The sequence below is a fragment of the Alligator sinensis genome, unplaced genomic scaffold (genome assembly GCF_000455745.1).
Source record: "Alligator sinensis unplaced genomic scaffold, ASM45574v1 scaffold954_1, whole genome shotgun sequence".
NCBI classification, from domain to species: Eukaryota; Metazoa; Chordata; order Crocodylia; family Alligatoridae; genus Alligator; species Alligator sinensis.
The window spans coordinates 131,749-151,483 of NW_005842228.1; the positions used below are offsets into that span (position 1 = coordinate 131,749).

The 19,735-nt window shown below is 42.5% G+C and overlaps 1 protein-coding gene across 1 annotated transcript in view; it reads right to left on the reverse strand.

The window, feature by feature from the left end:
* The window catches only part of HERC1 (HECT and RLD domain containing E3 ubiquitin protein ligase family member 1), a 145,165-nt gene that overhangs the window by 47,086 nt on the left and 78,344 nt on the right, over positions 1-19,735 (reverse strand). Inside the window, exons 34-45 of the mRNA XM_006027209.2 lie at positions 18,038-18,277; positions 17,730-17,813; positions 16,682-17,202; positions 14,280-15,055; positions 12,895-13,093; positions 10,026-10,186; positions 6,288-6,404; positions 5,870-6,101; positions 3,553-3,677; positions 3,103-3,323; positions 1,297-1,565; positions 465-517 (exon numbers count right to left, since the gene is read on the reverse strand). Of these exons, the coding sequence (XP_006027271.1) occupies positions 465-517; positions 1,297-1,565; positions 3,103-3,323; positions 3,553-3,677; positions 5,870-6,101; positions 6,288-6,404; positions 10,026-10,186; positions 12,895-13,093; positions 14,280-15,055; positions 16,682-17,202; positions 17,730-17,813; positions 18,038-18,277 (2,998 nt within the window). The remainder of the gene's footprint in view (positions 1-464; positions 518-1,296; positions 1,566-3,102; positions 3,324-3,552; positions 3,678-5,869; positions 6,102-6,287; positions 6,405-10,025; positions 10,187-12,894; positions 13,094-14,279; positions 15,056-16,681; positions 17,203-17,729; positions 17,814-18,037; positions 18,278-19,735) is intronic.

Consider the following 19,735-nt stretch of genomic DNA (forward strand, 5'->3'; position numbering starts at 1 on the left):
GTACCACTGCCACCAACAGCTAGCAATGCTCTTTGCTGTTTCTGGCAGGGTGCAGATCTGCCCTGTTGCACCTCTGCTTTTTAGCATCTGCCAATTACTAGACTTGCCTAAAGAAAGGTATGTGACTATAAACTTAAATATAAGAACTTATTTGGACAGCTCCTGCCAGTGAATCTGCCTTCAATCTGTAGTCCCTTACAAAACAAATTGCTATTAAAACCAGTAGCCCAATCAACCAAACCACTACTTCATCTACTTATAAGAAAGACTAGAGAGAGATTCTGAAACTGATGTGAAAAAAAATGATCCTGAAAAAATACTAAAATTATTCTTAGTGTATGGCTTGGAGTATACTCTGAACTACAGATGTATTTGTATGCAACTATATTTAAAAACTTAAAACATGTAAGCAAAGCTACATAAAAGTGACATTGTATTTCAAAGAACTCAGAGCAAAGAAATACCTTCATAGACGCTGTCTTGCTTGCCTATTAAATCAGGAGCCTGGCCTTTGTACCTACACCAAACAGTAACATTTTTTTAAAAGGATATAAATAAAATAGCTAAAAAAATCTTAACCCTCCCCCCGCACACACACACGTTGAAACTAGAACTATAAGTAGCTACATGTCCTACAGAAAAATGTTTTATGAAGATAATAATGGAATATTCTAATATTATAAAACCCTAAGTCTGTCTGTCTGTAACACTTTTTTTGTGCTCTGATTGGCTGATGGAAACAGCCAATCAGATTTCTCCAAGTGTGGGGGAGTGCCACCATGATTCCAAAGCTGCACCTAGGACCGGAGTGTGGGGGAGCCGAGGCCAGGAATGCTGGCCTTGGCTCCCCCACCCCACTCCCTGCAAGAGGCAGAACAGCGGCAGCATGGGGCGTTAGGTGGTGTTGGTTAGTATAAAATAAAATGTCTGGTAAGAATGGAAACCTCACTAACTTATGAACTAGAAAAATTCAGTTTTTTATCCTAAACACAAAATCCAATCCTAATATTTCCTAATTAAATAAAAGAAGCTTTTACAATATTTTTTTAAGCTGTTGGCCAGGAGAAAACTGAAATGAATGGTCAGCAAAATACTTAGAAATATTTTTTAAAGTTATTTCCCTTTTCCACAAAAAAATTAATCAAAAATATTTTAAATTGCAGTTATTATAAAGAATTCTCATACAAATTGCAGTGTCAGCTGGTCAGATTTTAAAATGCATAGACTCGAGACATTTTCAATTCTTCCCTTTTAGTCATATATAATGAAATCTCCCACCACAATTTTCTTCCATACCTTTCCGAGGACGATGTCTTAGATTTACTCTTCAAGGCCAAATATTTCTCTCTGCAGCTACCACACAGTAGATAATATGGGTTTCCACTTCCACATTCACCACCAAACCATCCATCCACATAAGAACCATTGCTACGATAACCTTGTCGATTTGCACTACGACCACAGCCAGGGTGATTTCTTTTCATGTGTTGATTAAAGCTGACAACACTGGATTCACACAATTCACAAACCACCACTTCTTCTCTGTCTTCCGACTCACACACATGCTGCATGAGATTATGTGTATATGAAATTATGTTATTGGATATGTAATTGAATATATTCATGTTAAAAATAAAAGTTTTCCTATTCTTAAGTGTTGCTACCTAGGTTTGACTTAGAGGCAGGCCAAAGCTAGGTAACTTACTGTGGGGTAAAGAAGTCTTTTCCTTTTTTCATTATAAAACACAACTTCCTCAATAGATATATTTTTATTTATTTAATTTAAACTTATATGCCACTCCATCCAAAAGGCTCAGAGTGGCTGTTAAAAGCTTGCATAATTTATCACCTTTATGAAGCCCAGTATTGGTATCTACCTCTTCTTCTATGTAATGAGCTAAGCTCAAACAGTAGCTATTCTTCCAATTAATAGTTTATAAGGTAGAGAAAAGACAAAAACAGAAGGATATCACATTTCAAAAGGAAGAGATTTTCCCAATCTGTCCCTTATTACAGTATGAGAAATTCTGAATTCTTTGCATCTAGTCCTCACACATTCTGTTAGAACCCATCCAAGATTGTCTTTATGTTTTATTCAGTTCAACCTTAGAATTTGCCAGACTTTGTATAGAGAAGAAAAAAAAACCAATAACTTCTCAGACTGGTGAATTCTCGTGTAGCAAGCAACAATGACGACTGCTTGGTCAACACTTTACTATATAAAAAAATGCAAGTATGGCCTACATGTTTTAATTCATTAGTCCACAAAGCTGCAAAATACAATAATTAAATAAATTGGTTATTTGCATGCATCACTCATGCTACATAAAGGGAACACTGAAAAATACAATAAAACTGAGTATTGTGAAATGGTAATCATGACTTTATAGAACTTTTGCTTACAAATATTAGCATAATTGAACGTGGTCACATTAACATAGCAGTCCTTATCATTACGCTGCTATGCCAGGACTAACTCTGAGTCAATTAAGATATACAAGTGTAGCAAGAATAAAAATTGGCTTTTGCTAAACTTAAAAAAAGTAGTATTAAAGGAAATTTCCCTCAAAATACAAAGTCTCCCATTCTCTTTATCCAGCTACACTACAAAGCAAAAGCTAGTTGTACTAATGGTTCTTCCTTTATCTAAATAGAAGTATTTTTTTTTGCCAAACAAGGACACAACTGAATGACCAAAGGGGAACTTTATTCTATAACAATATAGTGTCAGGTTTTTAAAACCAAAAAATGTCCAGCAACTGTTTTATCTTGAATTCAATTGAGCAGTCAAGAACATGCGCTTGCTTTCTTGCTACTAAATGTCACAAAGTAATTTTACTTAAGTATTCTTTCTTTTAGAAAAGAAACTAATGAAGTACTTAGAGATGCATGGAAAGAACCAAAAGAACATGTTCATTATGCACTCCTTTCCTCATTAAAATAAAGCTGCATACACCTAAATGACCTGACATATGATTAGTGTGTAGCAAGGTATTATATCCAAGCAGAAAGTTATAAAAGTAACATGTTATTTTAATTTTTTAAAGTATGATTTTGCAAAAAGCAGTAAGTCAAAGCAGCCCCAGCTGCAGTCACACACACCCAGGTAGGCCAATCCAATACCTCTGGGATCCACATTCCCAGAATATCATTATCACTGGCCAGGTCCTGTCCAAACATTGCTTCCATTGCTTCATCATCAAGGTCAATTTCTAACTCCTCATCCAAGTTGAAGTCATAAAGGGCCCCTGGATCTTGTTGCAAAGATATTCCCTCTCTCCGACTCTGATTTCTGTGGGCCTGTACAGAGCGGTATAATCCCGCTCAAATCAAAGAGAAAACATACTTTACTTGACATGTAATTAAAAAGACAGCACATTATAAAAATTTTGCCCACTAAAAGCTATCTATTCACTTATTGCAAACAAGAAATTAAGTGAAATATATACTGATGTGTATATGAAAGATATAATTTTGAAAGTTCTATATTAGGTACCTTCTTGCATATTTATCAGATGAACAAAGGTACATGAAGCATTTTAGTACACTTACCAGCACGTGCTAGTAACGTCCGGGCAGCTAAGTCAAACTTGTGTCTCCTTGTTACTGCCGATCGACTTCTTAAGGGGGGTCCACTACCAGAAGCTGCGTTTTCTGTATGATCCATATTATCAGGACTAAGAGAATAGTTTGAATGTTGAACACGTAAGTCAAAAACAGTTATCACATATTCATGTACAGTAAAGCAGGAGGGAGAACGAAGAAGCTAACACACTGGTATTAATATATTTGATTCTCTTTCTTTTTAAATACATACATACATACATACATAATCTCATCCCACAAGTATACACATATTAGAACACCCACTGATAGTGAAGGGAAGTTACATGCATGCATTACCCAAGTAAGGGAACACATTAAGGCTGACATTTCATTCTTCATCAGTACAACAGAGTGTTCAAGAATGAACCACAGGAAGCCCAATGAAGAAATGCATTGGCACTGTAGAGCTTAATGAGAGCACTATATTTTTAAAAAGTAAAAACTTAATCCAATTTTTTTCTCCTTGTTGCAATGAAAACATTAATATTATATGGTTTGGTTTTCTGGAGGAGGGAGATAGTTACCTTACTTTTTTCTCAAATATAATAATGCAAACATGCCATACAAGAAACTCAGTGATAATGAGGGATCCAGGTTTTCCATTCATGATGGAAAAATGCGGTAGAACACAGATTTTCTCATTTTAAGGAGAAAAATACAGGAAATGGTGGGTTTCCCCTTGCAGGCTGGCAGAATTCCAGCCTGCAAGGGGCTGCAGGGAGCTGGAGGAGGCTGGTTAGACAGGCGGCGCTATGCATATGTGCATGTGTACACATGCACATAGCCGCCAGGCAGCCTGGAGAGCAGCTCCCTGCAGGTAAGTCTGGGAGGGATTGAGACCCCCATAGTGAGGGAAGGAGTTGAGCAGGGCTGGAGCTACTGCCCAGCTGGGACGGTGCGTGGGGCTTGGGGCCCAGGGCTGGAATGTGCGGCCGAAGGGCCTGAGCAGGGAGTGGGATGGGGCTGAGGGTGGCTTGGTTGGGGGGTGGGGAGAAGCTGGCTCCCCACCACTGCACACACTCCCGGGGGAATGAGGGGCACAATCCCCCAGATTTGTGTGAGGGGCGGAAGCAGGCTGTCAGCTGAGGGCTTGGAGCTCCCCACCCTGCTGCCTTCTCCACAGGGCCTCTGCAGCCCAGTGGGCGGGACTAGGCGTAGCAGGGCAGAGCGGGGCAGTGAAGCTCGGTGCTGCCGCTATAAGCTCTGCACCACCATGGTGAGGCGCCCCCTGCCCAGCCAGAAGCAGCGAGGTGCGCAACTCCACACTCCCATCTCCACTGCTGCAGGGTGGGTAGGGGGCTTCACCATTGCAGTGCAAGTCTTCAATAGCTGTATCAAGCTTTCCCAACCAGACCCACTCTGCCTTGCTGCACTGGGTTCTACCTGCTGGACCAGGGAGGCCCTGGGGAGAGAGCAGCAGGGCGCGGAGCCCTCAGCCCACAGCGGGCAGCTCACCCCCACCTCCTCTCATGGGCTTGGGTTGTGCTGCCAGTCAGGGAGGGGAAGCCAGGCTCTGCACGCACTTCACTCTGGTGCAGTAGCCTCTGCCTCCCACATGCAGCATCCAGGACTTGGGCACTGCTGCAGGGGGCTGCAGACCTGGGTCTCTGGCTCCAAAGCCCTGACAGATGGGGGGCCCCTTCTGGCAGGGCTGGGGAGCAGGGGCTGTGAGTGGAGAATGAACGGCACCAGCAGGGGTGGAGGGGCTGTGGTTGTGGAGTGAGGGGCACCAGCAGGGCCCAGAGGGCTGTGGATGTGGAGTGAGGGGCAATGGCATAGGCAAGGCACCAGCATATCAGGGCTGCTCAGTGCCACAAAATAGTAAGAGGGGACAGCCAGAGCTGATGAGTGAAGGGGGCACGGGGAGCTCTGATTTCAATGATAAAAAATGTCAAATGCCAAAATTTATAGTTATTTAGAATTTATTTTACTATAGTGATTGAGGCACTAGTAGGCTTCCAAATTGCTTTAAAATTGGAAATATATCAATAAAACATTGTGTTCAACAGACACCTATGTACATAGTGGCATTTCATTTTAAATCACAGAAAATGTAGATTTGAGGGGGTTTTAATCAGAGAATACACAATTTTTAAACAGAAAAAAACAGGATACCTGGTGATAATTTTATTTCTCATGATATGGTATACCAAAAGCCCTTCAAGGTGGCATTTTACCTTTCTGCTTGCAACTACCAACTTGCTGAAAGTGACGTTTATGATCCTAGCAGCAAGGTTTGTGTAAGCAGAAAGCTACTTTTTACCTTTCACTAAAGCCTTCTTCCATTTCAGTAGCATCAGCTGAAGGGATATCTCCTGGTGATTGTAAGTAACACTGATCACTAGATTTTCCACTGGTTCCAGAAACTACTGTCCCATGTTGTGAATCTGCAGTGCCTTCTGATTGGGGCTCTTCATCATCCTCGTTTCCAGGATGTTCTATCATCCACATGGCCAAGACTGTGATATTCTGAGCATCTGCTTCTCCCCTTGCACCTGGAAGCAGTAAATAATTGCCACGTAAGATTTTCATGTCACTATTTGTGAAAAATATACTTCCTCTTTCCATAATTGGTTAAGGAATTTGCAAGTTAAAAGCGTACACAGAGTATTCCATTAAAAATAAGGTTTTGCATTAACCCATGTTGTGAAATGTAATATATATTATGCAATATAGATCACCTGTGGCTTCCATAGCTTTTGCTATCTGCCTGAGCGAGAAGCCCATTTCTAACAATGGAACTGCAATGGCAGGTGGAGGAGGGGAAGTTGAAAGCCGGCTGCTTGGGTCTGATAAAGCTGTGAAGACAGGAGAGGAAGATAATATATTAACTGATAGTTCATTTATATGCTTCGCCTTTCTTTGGTCTTATGCTAGTTATTTACTCATTCAGTAGCTATCCCTTATTAGTTGAAGATTTGTCCTTAATAGCTTTCCTTTTAACATCCTCACTGGTTTACAGCACTGATCAGTTGCTTCCTGTAATAGAAAATGAGTAGAAACATTTGCTGTCCCAGGAGAAACTCTTGTGGGAGTGACCTGGGAGTAATTTTTAACCCTAGTTGTTCCCAGATTCTCTCTCCCTTGGAGCTGCCATTTTTGCTCTAGGAGATAAATCCTGAACATTTGTATGCTCATGATTTCCCTTGGGACAGCAGCATCTCTCTCAAAAGAAAATGAATGTATGCGCATAGCCCAAGTCAGAGCAGCTCATTCCCTTCTTTGGCCAATCAAAAATTGCTAAGGATATGTAAACATGTGTTTGACCAACTAAGGTCAATTTGATTTCAGCATTTTGCATTAACTTATTTCTTTTAGAAGTTTACATCTAGCATTCCCTCTAAGCTGTGTGGTGTACGCGGCATGCACAGCATGAACATACCTGCGCGGCCGCGCACACCACACAGCTTAGAGGGAACACTGGTTCAGACTTCACAGATTCCATTCAAATAGGCTGGACTAGGCTCATCTTGGCTGGAGCTGTTTACACACAGAGCACGTAGCCTTCAGGAGATCAAACCAAGATAGCGGGATACCCTTTCAACATATCATCTGAACAGAACAACCATATCTCTCTAAAATTTGATTTCCCACAAGAACTAGGGACCATAAGTTTGTTGGAAAGAAATAAGGTTTCCTTCTTACTTGCCAGAAGGGCAAGGATTAATAACTGAAGGCACAAGAGTAGGATGAGCACTTGTTGCTGTGACCTGACCCTGATGTTGGAGGCAAAGCATTTAGGGAATAAAATGAGGCAGACCAGACAGGTTGCTAAGCAACAGTCTGAGCTGCTACAGGAGACAACTCAGAATTGTGGGCTAATGGAGATGTTATGAAGGATAAAAGTAAAAGTTGCGGATCTCCATCCTACATCATTTTGGAGTTTAAAATAATGCCTCTCATCAATACTGTGAGCATGAATTATAGAGGAGAGCAAGTGATTTTATGCTAACTTACTAAAAATGTGGTGACTTAAAAATATTATATAGTGAAAACAATTTACTCAGTGATGTCTACATTAACTCTGACAACAGGATGAGTAAGGATTTCCTGTTGCAGTGAACAAACGCTAACAAAATTTACTTCTAACAGGACATCATTTCTCCCAAAGAAGAAACTAGTTAAAAAAATATTTTTTTTTTAACTATTCCAGGGGTTGTCAATTGGGGGTACGCATACCCCTAAGGGTACTTAGAAAGGCCATAGGGGGTATGTGCACATGGGTAGGCGAGTGGGGATGGACTGCACCCCAGGGCACAGCGGCAGCATCTCCCCCGGCACGCTCCATACTTTGTTTCTCACCTGGAGGAGGGGTACATGCCAGGCGCCGCTGGCCCCACCTCAGCTCACTCTGTGCCCACTCCCAGGAGCAGGGCTGGGGGGCATTGAGGGCAGTAGTGCCCCTTTGCGGGCCACACATACGCTGCCCGGCCAGCCGGCTGGAGCGGGGGGCAGGGAGCAAGGGGGTCTTGCACACGGTGGCTGCTGCCATCACCACCATCCACTGCCCCGTGCTGCTGCTGCACCCACACCACTTTCCTATGGCCCATTGCATGTGCGGCTCCACAGGCTGCTGATGGGCGGCGAACAACCGGCCGGGCGCAAAGCCCATCAGCAGCCTGCAGAACCGCATGTGTGATGGACCATAGGAAAGTGGCATGGGGGGGCAGCGGCGGCGGCACGGGTCAGTGGGTGCTAGTGACGGTGGCAGCCACCACATGCAAGCCTCCTGTGCCGCCCTGGCTGGCCGGCCAGGTCATGTGTGTGTGGCCTGCAGAGGGACACCGCTTCCCTTGCCCCACCCCCGCTCCTGGGAGCAGTTACAGACACACTCCCCACCCGCCTGGCATTCCCAATCTGCACCCCCCATCCCCTTCCCTCCACAAACACTTACCTGCTGGGGATGGGTATGTATGTTTGTGTGCATTTGCATCTGCCCGCCCAGTGGCAGGAGGCACATGGTGTCATGTGGCTCTTGGGGCAGCAGTAGCAGGGTGCAGAGTCCAGCCTGCAACAGCAACTGCCTCTACCCCACGCATAGATCTGTGAGGCATGTGCTCCTGGACCTCTGCCAGGGTGCGGGCAGCGACAGGAGCTGCTCCAGCTGCCGCCGCCGCCCCCCACCCCCCCGATGAACCACTCTCATTGCTCTGTCCTGCACTCCATCTCGGCTGTGCAGCACCTGCCCCAGCTCCAACCCCATTTCTTCCCTCCATCCCTCACCACGGGGGCCTTGAACATTCCCCCTCCTCACTTAAAAACAAGAAAAAGATATAAAGGGGTACATGAGCTGAAACTTTGAGGCAGAAGTGGTACACTTGTTAAAGAAGGTTGAGAACACCTGAACTACTGTTTTTTAATCTATATTTCTCCAAACAGAAGCTTATTCTTCTAACTCACTGACAAGACTCATTGGAGTGGCAAAGTTTCAAGAAGGCTAATTGGGCTATCATAAAAATAAACCAATACTTTTTTTGATCTACCGCAAGCTAAAACATATAATTTATAACTTATAGGCTTGGTAGAATCCAATTCTTATTTTTTAGTAATTTTGACAGCAAACATGTGTGTTTATTTTTAAGTATTTATTTAAGTTTTTATCTATTTACATTTTTCAGGATTGAGCAAAATTAAGAGTGCGGGGGTGTGTGCATTCACACACACATAAACATAGACATGCATGCTTCCTATTCCAGCCCAGCACACAGCAGACATGGGGAAGTTGCTGGGCTGTCTGGCCACTTCCTGCCCCCCATGCACAGCCACTGAGCTCAGCACCTGCTTTCCTTTGTACCAAAGCGGTTGCTTCATCTGATCCCTCTCCCAGCAAAGACACCTACTGCTGCAATGGAATCTGCTCCCTGAAGCAAGTGGCTCATGCTGCCTTCCAGCTGTTGCCCGAGTTTGCAAAGGAGGGTCTGGCTGGCTGGCACCCTGCGAACATCCAGCCGGGGAGGCAGGGGCGGGGACAGACGCACACAGGCACATAGTGCCCAGCCCACCCCCCTGCCTCCAGCCGCCACTCAGCAGGAGCCCACTGGGGCAGCGCAGCAGCAGCCTATTCTCACATCCCATTTATATAAATTCCAGTTAATAACAATGGAAATATTTGTTGGTCTGCGAGTGAGGTGAAATAGCCATTTACTGACATTTACCAATGAAAATCAAATCATGCCAAACCTATTTATAATCTATGCAAGGAACTCTAGGAACAGAGACCAAACAGAAATAACATTCTAAAAGTATTCATCATAGTCAGTAATACTGCTTGCTTGTTCTTTTTCATGACCATCTGTATACACATTCAGCAGCTTTTAAGAACAGATTAGTTAATGATGCCTTAAAAGCTTGTGCAGAACTTATATGAAGGATACAACTTTTATCAATTTCTACTACACTATTTTTGCCTACAAGTATACCTGTACGATTGGTAGGTCTGGCAGTCTGGGAATCAGGAGAGGTCAGACTTTGCCTTCTTCCCACTTCATCAGAAGGAGATGTGGGTAAGGAGGATATTGGAGGAGTCTGGGCACGTCGTGTTGGAAGTACTGTTGTAGTTGGGTAACTGGAGAACATTTGCCTTCAAAAAAGAAAAAAATATATTTATACTTCAGTACAGATTCTTACTGCAGAAGTTTCACACTATGCCTCCTTTATTTAGTAGTAAAGCAATCAGGCCAAGCCAAAAATAGATTGAACAAATTCTTGGAGGAAGCGGGTATCAGTAGCTACTGAGTATGGGAGTTAGGATACAGCCTCTGAATTGAACTTCCTAGACCTTAAATGCTGGAGGCTACAAGTAGGAACAGTGGAAAAAACCCTGCTCATACCAGTTCAATCTCCCTTGCAGCATCCACTCTTTACCACATGGCTTGGATGCTGTGAGGTGGTAGAGATCTGCAGGTCTGCAGCACAGGTTGCATTGTAAGCTGATAACTTTAGGTGCTGCAGGCCACAATCTCCACCATAAGAGATTAACTTTAACACTGTCAGATGATATGTGAATAAATAACAACTAGAATTAAAGAAGTATTCTCTTAAACAAGACCTGCTCAAGCTTGGGAATCAATGGTTCATTAAAATAGAAATTGTGGCAATATGATGTTTAAAGAAATCAAACAAAACCCAGGAAATGCAGAATAATACAAGGAAGATATTTTTGTACCCTGCTGTTCTGGAACATTCAAATTCTAAGTGTGCAAATCTCCCTTAACAGCTTTCTTACTACTAGAAATCCAGTGGATTTTGAGACACAGAAAGAGACTAAGGGAATGGACATACATTTTAGCAACTTCTATAAGGGTGAGGGGGCTGCTACTTGGAAGCAGATAGCAACTGTTTTGATTTAGCTGCTGCATGATCCTATAGTAGTATGAATTTGCTAAATCACCCTAAATTTAATCCTGAATTAAGCAGAGTTAAAGCTGGAGCAGCAGTTTTGCTACACTTGTATTACAGAATCATGAAGACAGAGAAGTTGCATTTTAACTACTTATATCCATTTGATAACAAAGCAACTGTTAAGTCTGTCTATAACATACAGCATATTTCTCTAGAAATAATCCATGATAAAAAAATGAAAGCATAAGAAATGACAGAAGCCCCTCAAAAATGATGACTTTAAGTAATAGTATACAAAAGGATAGAGCTGGCCCAGTATGATGGACAGAGATCCCAGTTTTCTTTGTTTAAAAAAAATCACAAATTCTCTGATAAAAAATTGCAAATTCTCTAATTAAAACCCCCCAAATCTATGTTTTTCTATGATTAAAATGAAACATCACTATACATACAGGTATTACTGGAAAACAATACCTATACATTTTGGTGTTTGATTTTGGGTTTTTTATCATGGAAAATCAGAGCTCCCCCTGCCCCTTCCCTCACCAGGACATGAATCCAGCTGTGGCAGTCTGTCGTTTTCACCCCCCCACTGCTTTGTGGTACTAAGCAGCCCTAATATGCTGGTGCCCTGCCCATGCCATTGCCCCTCAACTGCCCACCCACAGACCCCCAACCCTATCAGTACCCTTCACTCCCCAACCCACAACACCCCCATCCCTGCTGTTGCCCCGCACTCGTGACCTACAGCTCCCTGCCCAACCCACCCAGCCCTACTGGAGGGGGCTCCCAGCTGCCAAGGCTACACAGGGCCAGGGACTTGGGTCCACAGCTGCCTGCCCCCACCAACAGCGCCCAAGTCCCAGCTGCTGCCTGTGGGAGGTGGTGGCTGCTGTGGCCAGAGTGGGGCACAGCTTCCCCTCCCCAGGTGGTATGGCTGGAGTGGAGCTTAGGAGGGGGCAGGGGGAAGAGGCAGTTGCAGGCTGGCAGCTCCCTGCCCTGCTATGCTTTCCCTAGGGGCCTCTGTGGCCCAGTGGGTGACACCTGGCACAGGAGGGCACAGTGTGGTGGGGAGGCTTGGTGCCATGGTCAGGAGCCCTGCAAAGCTATGGCTAGGTGACCCTTGCCTGCCAGGCAGCAGCGGGGGGCACAACTCCATGCTACTACCCCTGATGCTGCTGGGTGGGCAGGGGATGCCTCCCCATGGTGGCCTGGAGCTCCCGGTGGCAGCACCGAGAATCCCCTGCCCTGCTATGCCAGGTCCCACCCCCTAGCTGTGGAGGTCCCCGGAGGGAGGGCAGCAGGGTGGGGACTCCCAAGCCCATAGGTGCCAGCAGGGAGGGGAGCAGGGTGGAGACTCCCAAGCCCATAGCTGCCAGCCCACATCTGCCTGGTGCACAAATCTGGGGAGCATTCTTCATCCTGCTTTGTGGCACTTCCCATTCTTCTTCCTCTGGGAGTGCACGTAATGGCAGGAAGCCAGCCACCCTGTCAACCCCCCCGACAAGCCTCGTGCGGCTCTGTCCCACTCCACAGCCGGGCCCTGGGCCACCCATTCCCACCGTCACTGGACCCCAAACCCCACACACCACCCCTGGGCAGTACCCCCAACCCTGCCTCCCTCCCTAAAGGGGTCCAATTCCCCTCCCCCCACAATTTATCTGCAGGTAGCTGCTCTCCAGGCTGTCAAATGCATGTATGCACACGTCCTTGTGTGCATGCCTGATCACCCTCCTCTTGCTCCCCCCAGCCCCTTGCAGGCTAGAATTCTGTCAGCCTGCAAGGTGAAACCCACCATTTCCCCCCTTTTTTTCCTTAAAGAGAGAAAATCCACATTTTTCTCCTCAAAATGAGACAATCTGTGTTTTGCTCTGTTTTTCCGTGGTGGATGGAAAACCCAGATCCCTGATGAGTGTTATAAAATGTGTTTAAAAAAACCCCCTCTACCTTAGAAGGCTAAGAGGCATAACACCAGGTGATTCTGAAGCTGGCACTGTTTCAGTATCCGTTACTGGGGTTGTAGCAGTAGTAGTATCCTCCAAAGAGCTGCTCATGAAAGAAGTAGTACTAGAAGCAGAAGGGCTGGTAGTAACTGGTGTTTGGGCCTGCTGAGCTTGATCACTTTCTTCTGCTTGCTGATCTACTTCTATAACACGAAGAGAATGTTACAGCAACATTAACATAACCATACAGAACAAATGTATGGTTCTAACTAGCCTTAAATTGATCAATAAGTTACTGTTCTTTAAAATTCTCTCTGAAAAAAGAGAAATAATGGTGTGCTTTAACATACAAGTAGATGCACGAACACTAATAAATATTTTCTACCCAATATCCTGCTGATATATGTAAATGTATTGCTTGGTGAGCTTATTTTCATATTTATGAAAAGCAGGTGAGAAACAAGACTTTTCTAGAGTTGAAGGGACTTCTCCCTCTTTGTATGGTTTGATCTCATTGTACTTATGATCGGTTACAGCATCTTAGTTTTAACTTTCCCTTTTGTCCAAGAGAAAGGTTTAAGAGGTTACAACTGGTATTTCTGATATTGTTTTCCATAGTTACAGAAATTACTATGATAAAACAAAGTGAACATCTCTCAGCCAAAGAGTATACAATATCAAAGGAAGTTGACATTTGAACAACTGAGTTTTTGCAATTTTCCTGTATTTTTTAAAGCCAAAAACCACTACAAACCCATAAACAGGTTCAAAATCTGTCACTTAACTGGCCAAGGTTGAGGTAATATCATAAACAACTTCCTTGAAGTTGGAATAGTATTATTTTATTTGTATACAGAGACTACGAGAGACAACATTTATGATCTCTTTATCCCTTCACTGTTAGTATCAGACCAGATAATTCCAAATAAACCCTGACTACTAAGGTTCACCACCAAACTGGATAACAGTTTAACACTCATGTTCAATAATCCCATTCAATGATGATAAAATTAGGTAGACCTGTGTCACAATCAAATCCCACTGACAAATATAGAAAAGAACTGCCCTTCTGTCCCTCACCTGTTTATAAAGGCAACATATAAATTCATTCTCTCTCATAGACTATGATGTGTATTTAAATTACTATGATGTGTATTTAAAGAAAATGAACTGTTAAAAGTTCTTTCCATCTTTAGTAATCTAAGCAAATAAGGGGAAATCTATGTGCGCAAACTTCATATAGCAATTATGATTTGTCTACTTTGGTGACTGAGATTACCACAAGTCTCAAGCACTATAGACCTATAAGCCTATTTATTATTTTTAAGAGATAATTCCAAATTAATTCAATTTAATTTAAACAATATATTGCCATAAGTGAAAATGTACCTTGTTTAATTCTGGCACCAAACTGGTCCTCCAGCAGGCCATGAACCACTAACTTGTAGATCATGGCTTGGGCTCGCTCCAGATCTGCCAGTCCTAGAGCTCTTTTTATTGGTGAGCGCATGACTGCCCGTTTCACCATGTGTCGCATCAGGAATTGCAAGGCAGCACGCATTTCAACATCTTCATGAACAACTGGAGAGCTAGCACAATCAGAATTGTGACCATTTTCTGCTAGGACTTTTGGTATCAGCAGTAACTCAGCATATTTACTACAACTAAGAAGGACACTAAGTGATTTCATAGCACCAAGATAAAGATAGGATAATTGTACTGCTCTGATTTCTGACTGTACTACATCATGGTTCCTTGGAGTATGTTCATGGTTCTTTCTTTTTCCTTCTGTGGGTTGATGCTGAGACTCCATACCTAGTGTTGTTGATTCTAAAGAAAAGGAAGCTATTTCATTTTCTGATTTGGAACTTGTGGTGCTGTGTCCTTTGACATCATCAGCACTTAGTACTGATCGCATATCTGATCCAGTGTCACACTCTGTTTTCTGGTCAGTCTCTCCTTTATCTTCAGATTCATGTCTGTGTTTTTTCTCATGTCTCTTGGTACTTTGTTTTCCCATATCTTCATGAATACCAGTCAGATAGGTAAGGTCCAACAACACAGTAGCTGTCAGTCCACGAAATCTTGCAACATCAAAAGGTAGTGGTTCACAGGGCTCCAGATTATACAATGGAGTATCACTAGGCGACCAAAAAGTTGGGAAGCTTTAATAAAGATCAGAATGACACAGGAAAAAGCAAGTGAGGGATAGACAGGAGGAAAGTACAGGAAATAATGTAGGCAAAATAAGATGTAAAATATGCTTAATAAAATAACTTAAATGAACCGATTCTAAAAATTAAACGTGAACAAGGGGAAAATGAGGTAATGATCAGAAAATGGGGAAATATGAAACTCAATGCAAAGACAAGACACACATTTTTTCCACAATGAATGTTAAAATCCCAAAACATGTTGTAATCTACCATTTGAGTAATGACAGAAGCTTATGTTGTATTATTTTAAAATGATTAAAATTTGTTAAGAAATGTATAATAAATTATTTTAAAGTATCACTTAAACTTCTGATAGTTGGATTAGGCCGAATTTTATATTCAAATAACAACTTAATTTGTGAAGCTTACAACTGTAAAGATTTTGCAGTGACTAATTCTGAACTTTTAAAATGTTAATTTCAGGCTGCTTATGTATCAGTTTTACTCTTCTGTCTGTCACCAAGATGTTCCAAATTGATAGCCAGACAGGAACACTGAAGCCCAAACAGTAAGCAATGGAAAATACAATAGAAGCATACCATTATAGATAAAAGCTCCTTTTACTTGGTGATACAGCCTTTATAGTTTTAAAGACTGCTACATATAGATCATTGCATTCATCATAAACAGGACAAACAGAAAAATGTAGTCTTGGATTTGCCATACAACTAGCAGATTTATGAATTTAGACTCCCTCACAGATTTTTGCTATCTTCAGTGTTTTCTTCAGAATTATAAAAAATACAAAGCCCATTCACTTACAAATAAAAGCGAGCTTCAAATGTTAATTACTTTAATAATTAAATGAATACTTTAAACATAACTGATAAAGTAGTGTTAGTTTGTATATAGATAAGGAACTAGTCTATAAACAAACACTACACTCACTACAGAAATTGATTTCAAAATTAATGAAAATTCCTTGTGTGGGCATACAAATCTGTCAACAGCTACATTTAATTTGATAACTACACTAAAAATTAGATGAGTGCAACTTATGAGTATAGACAAAATGTAGTCTACTCAGAGATTAAAGAAATATTTTTAAAAGGCACAAATACCTCCATTCATATTTAAATTTAATTATGCCCATCATCAAACAAAAATCTACAGGTGCTGAATTTTTTTCCCCGAAGACTGGGACTTAAGCTATCTTCACAAACATCTCTAGAAGACAGTGACATTTATTTTCTGCAGGAAGGAACACACAGCCAATTCCCATAATCTGTAAATTGGGGCAGAAAGACCAAGAGACTTCATGAAGTTCTCCTCATAACTTCCATGCAAGACAAATATTTGAGGGTCTGCTAAGGCAGAAGGTATAACCTCTTTGAAGATGCCCAAGTATTTCTGCAAAGGAAATTCATAATTCTATGGAAGTGTAAATACAATGTTGTTCCTCTAGCTCACTCATACAGAATATATCAATTGCTTGAACAAACAGACTTTGCAATATCTATTTTTTAATGTTACAGTTATTTGTAATTAATATTTCACATTTCAGATGGAAACTTATGACATTTTCTAAACACTAAAATAAGCAATTTCTGGAAAGTATAATTTAACTCACTGTACCTGATAGTAATTTCTGCTTCATCCCACTGAACCTTGGCAGAAGTACTACCCTCTTTGACCACTCCGAGTAACGTAGCATGACGCCCAGTTTGCTTGTGTACACATCGACCTCCAACTCGAAGACCAGCATCAACTCCACCAATTACGGCCAGCACAGGCCATACTTCCACACACAGAGTCTTCAGCTGAAGTTCGGACAGGTCAGCAAGAACATGCCTACTATGCTTACTTTTCTCTTCTTCTTTAGTCTCTTTCTCTTCTCTCATCTCACTCTCCTCTCGGCTTTGAACTGAACGACTTTTCTTTAGTTTTTGACCTGCTTCTTTAAGGCACATTTTGATTTTGTGCAGCCGCTCCATCATTTTTTTATTGATGCAGTGAGTCCAACGGTCTGCTCGATGAAGGATACGGATAAGTTGGATAGTGGCTTCTGCCAGCACTGCAGCAACAGGACTACAGATAGGGTCACCAGGTAGCAAATCTCTGGGTGTGCCACGCATCTGCATTTCACAGATTTTCACCTAAGTGTTCAAAAAATTTCACAAAGTTACACTTTCAACACATCATTGCAAAACTTAGTCTGAAGTCTTTCCTGGTGAACTGAAAAAGTTTATAGCTTTATTTTCCTTTTGCATAAGCTCCCTATAAAATTCATCACTGTTTTATTGGTATCATACAGAAAATAAACTTATAAACTCCAGTAAAATTATTAGACACAGAAATTAAAATAATTTAGGCTGCCGAACAGTAACCTGAAATATTTGTAATCCTGAAATTTGCTTCAATTCCATTGATAGATTTTTGAGTTCAAAATTTAGTCTTCAAAGGCTTTCTTATTTATGGGACACAGTATATGTGCAGTTCATATTTATATTTGACTGCAAAACAAAGCAATGTAACAGATGTCTAATACTGTCTTAGTGCCCCAAAGTAGGGAGTGGATTTCTTGTCACAGATGAGCTAAAAAATTCTACGTTCTCATTTAATAGAACAGGAAGTAAAGATTACATTTGTGACGTGTTGTTATAGCATTATAAATTTAAATTACCTTTTCCCCTGGATTACTGCTATAGAACATTACGCAAGGGTATAGCTCTGCTGCATCCACATCTTCAAAAGCCAGTTTTGGCTCCTAATCAAAACCAAAGCAAGGAAAAGAAACTTGTAAAAACAAGTGACCAGACTTTTTTAAAATGAGGTAAAATATTTTGCCTCTTTTTATAATCTTTTTCAAATAATAAATTTGAACTTTTCTTGTAGTTTTATAAATCATGCTAGAATTATCAAAAAGGTAAAGTTAAGGTTATTACAGAATAATATTAAAACAAAATGGGAACACAGAATACTGTTCAGTACCTCTGCATTTTTACCAAAGGAAATTGTTCTCGCTTCCATATCTAATACACAGGTGATATAATCTCCTTGGGTAAAGCTGGAAAGAGTCAGAGTCTGTTCCCCATTGTGATATAGGTTACCACTGTAGGCTCTATAAAGCCACATATCTGAGGTAGTTCGATGGTTAAAGTCATGTACTGGCCAGCGAGAGACTCCCACACAGGTGCCTTCATTGCCACGATTTTCCTTCACAATAAAGAACTAGAAGACAAAGAAAAATTATTAACATGATATATTTAAATATGACAGTACATTGTTGAGTTTCACATATAAGCAGAGCAGTAAAAATTATCCCAAAGCAACAAAGAGACTATATCTTAAGGTTATGCATTTCATTTTTAAGTAAGATGCATATTTTTTTTAGGTGTAGGCTTTCGAAATCCTCATATATTGATACCTTTAATATAGTGGGAACAGAACTTTTTCTTACCTCTAAATTATATGTTTTCTCACGTAAAAGTTTAGTCTCTGAAAAGCAACTGACTCTGATCTACCAGCAACCAACAAAACTGCTTATTGCATGCAAAACTGAATTGTGCACTCAATACAAATGGTTAGGGGGACACTGATAGAGTTTTATGGGGTTGATACTGGCAGCCTATATTTAAGGAGGCATATTGGCCAATACAGTTCCATTTCCGACAGCTGCCTCCAGATGTTAAGTCCAGTGTGGTGGAAGAGGAGGGGAGAGGGAAAGGGTGTGGTGTGGGGGGAACAGATCAATGCCCCCCCACCCCAACAGTGGTGAGGGAGGGGACAGGGGCAGGCACTGCCCAGGCAGGGCAGAAGGGGCGAACCCACAGCTCATGGGGGAGGGGTAGTGACTCCCTCAACTGCTTGCACCCTAGGAGGGCATGGAGGGGCATGGGCCCCCCAGGTCTGTGTGGGGTGGGGCGGGGCACGCTGTAGCTGGGGCTGCACAGGGTTCTTCTCAGTGGGGTTGGGCTCGGAGCAGGTGCCAGCAGCGCTGGGAGGATGCTCCAGTAAAATTTGGGGTGAATACAGCATCTTCCCAGGACCACCGGTGCCTGTTCTGAGCTCAAGCCCCACTGAAAAGAGCCCTGCGCAGCCCTGACTGCAGCCCTCCCCCCCGCCGCCCCGCCCCATCCACATGCTCCCCCTCCTAGGTGCAAGCAGCAGTGGGAGTCGCCTCCCCCTCACAAGCTGCAGCTGCGCCCCCCCCCAGCAGCACCTGCCCCTGGCCCCCTCCCTCACCGTGGGGGGGTGTTGATCTGCTCCCCCCACACCCCTTCCCTCCCACGGGACTTACCAGCTGGAGGAAGTTCTCCACGCTGCCAGCCGTGCTCCTCGCTGCCTGAATGCTGTGCTGTGGCTACGCTGATATCAAATACAGCCTGTTTTCTTTATATCGGTACTGATCCGATATCGGACTGATGTATCAGTGCACGTTTATAAATAGTATATGCACTTATTTACAAAGCTGTAGACAAGATGGTTGAAATGATACTGGCCAGAGAAATAAATGCTTCAGTCATGCAAAAAAGTGCAGTACACTAACAAATAATGGCCTCAGAGACTGCAATACATGACTAATGAAAAGCATGGTGTAGAGGTAGAGAGACTTGGTCAAACCAGGCTGTACTACATAGCCACAAAAGAACCATTTAGACTGTCTCACATGCTCTCAACACTTTCCCT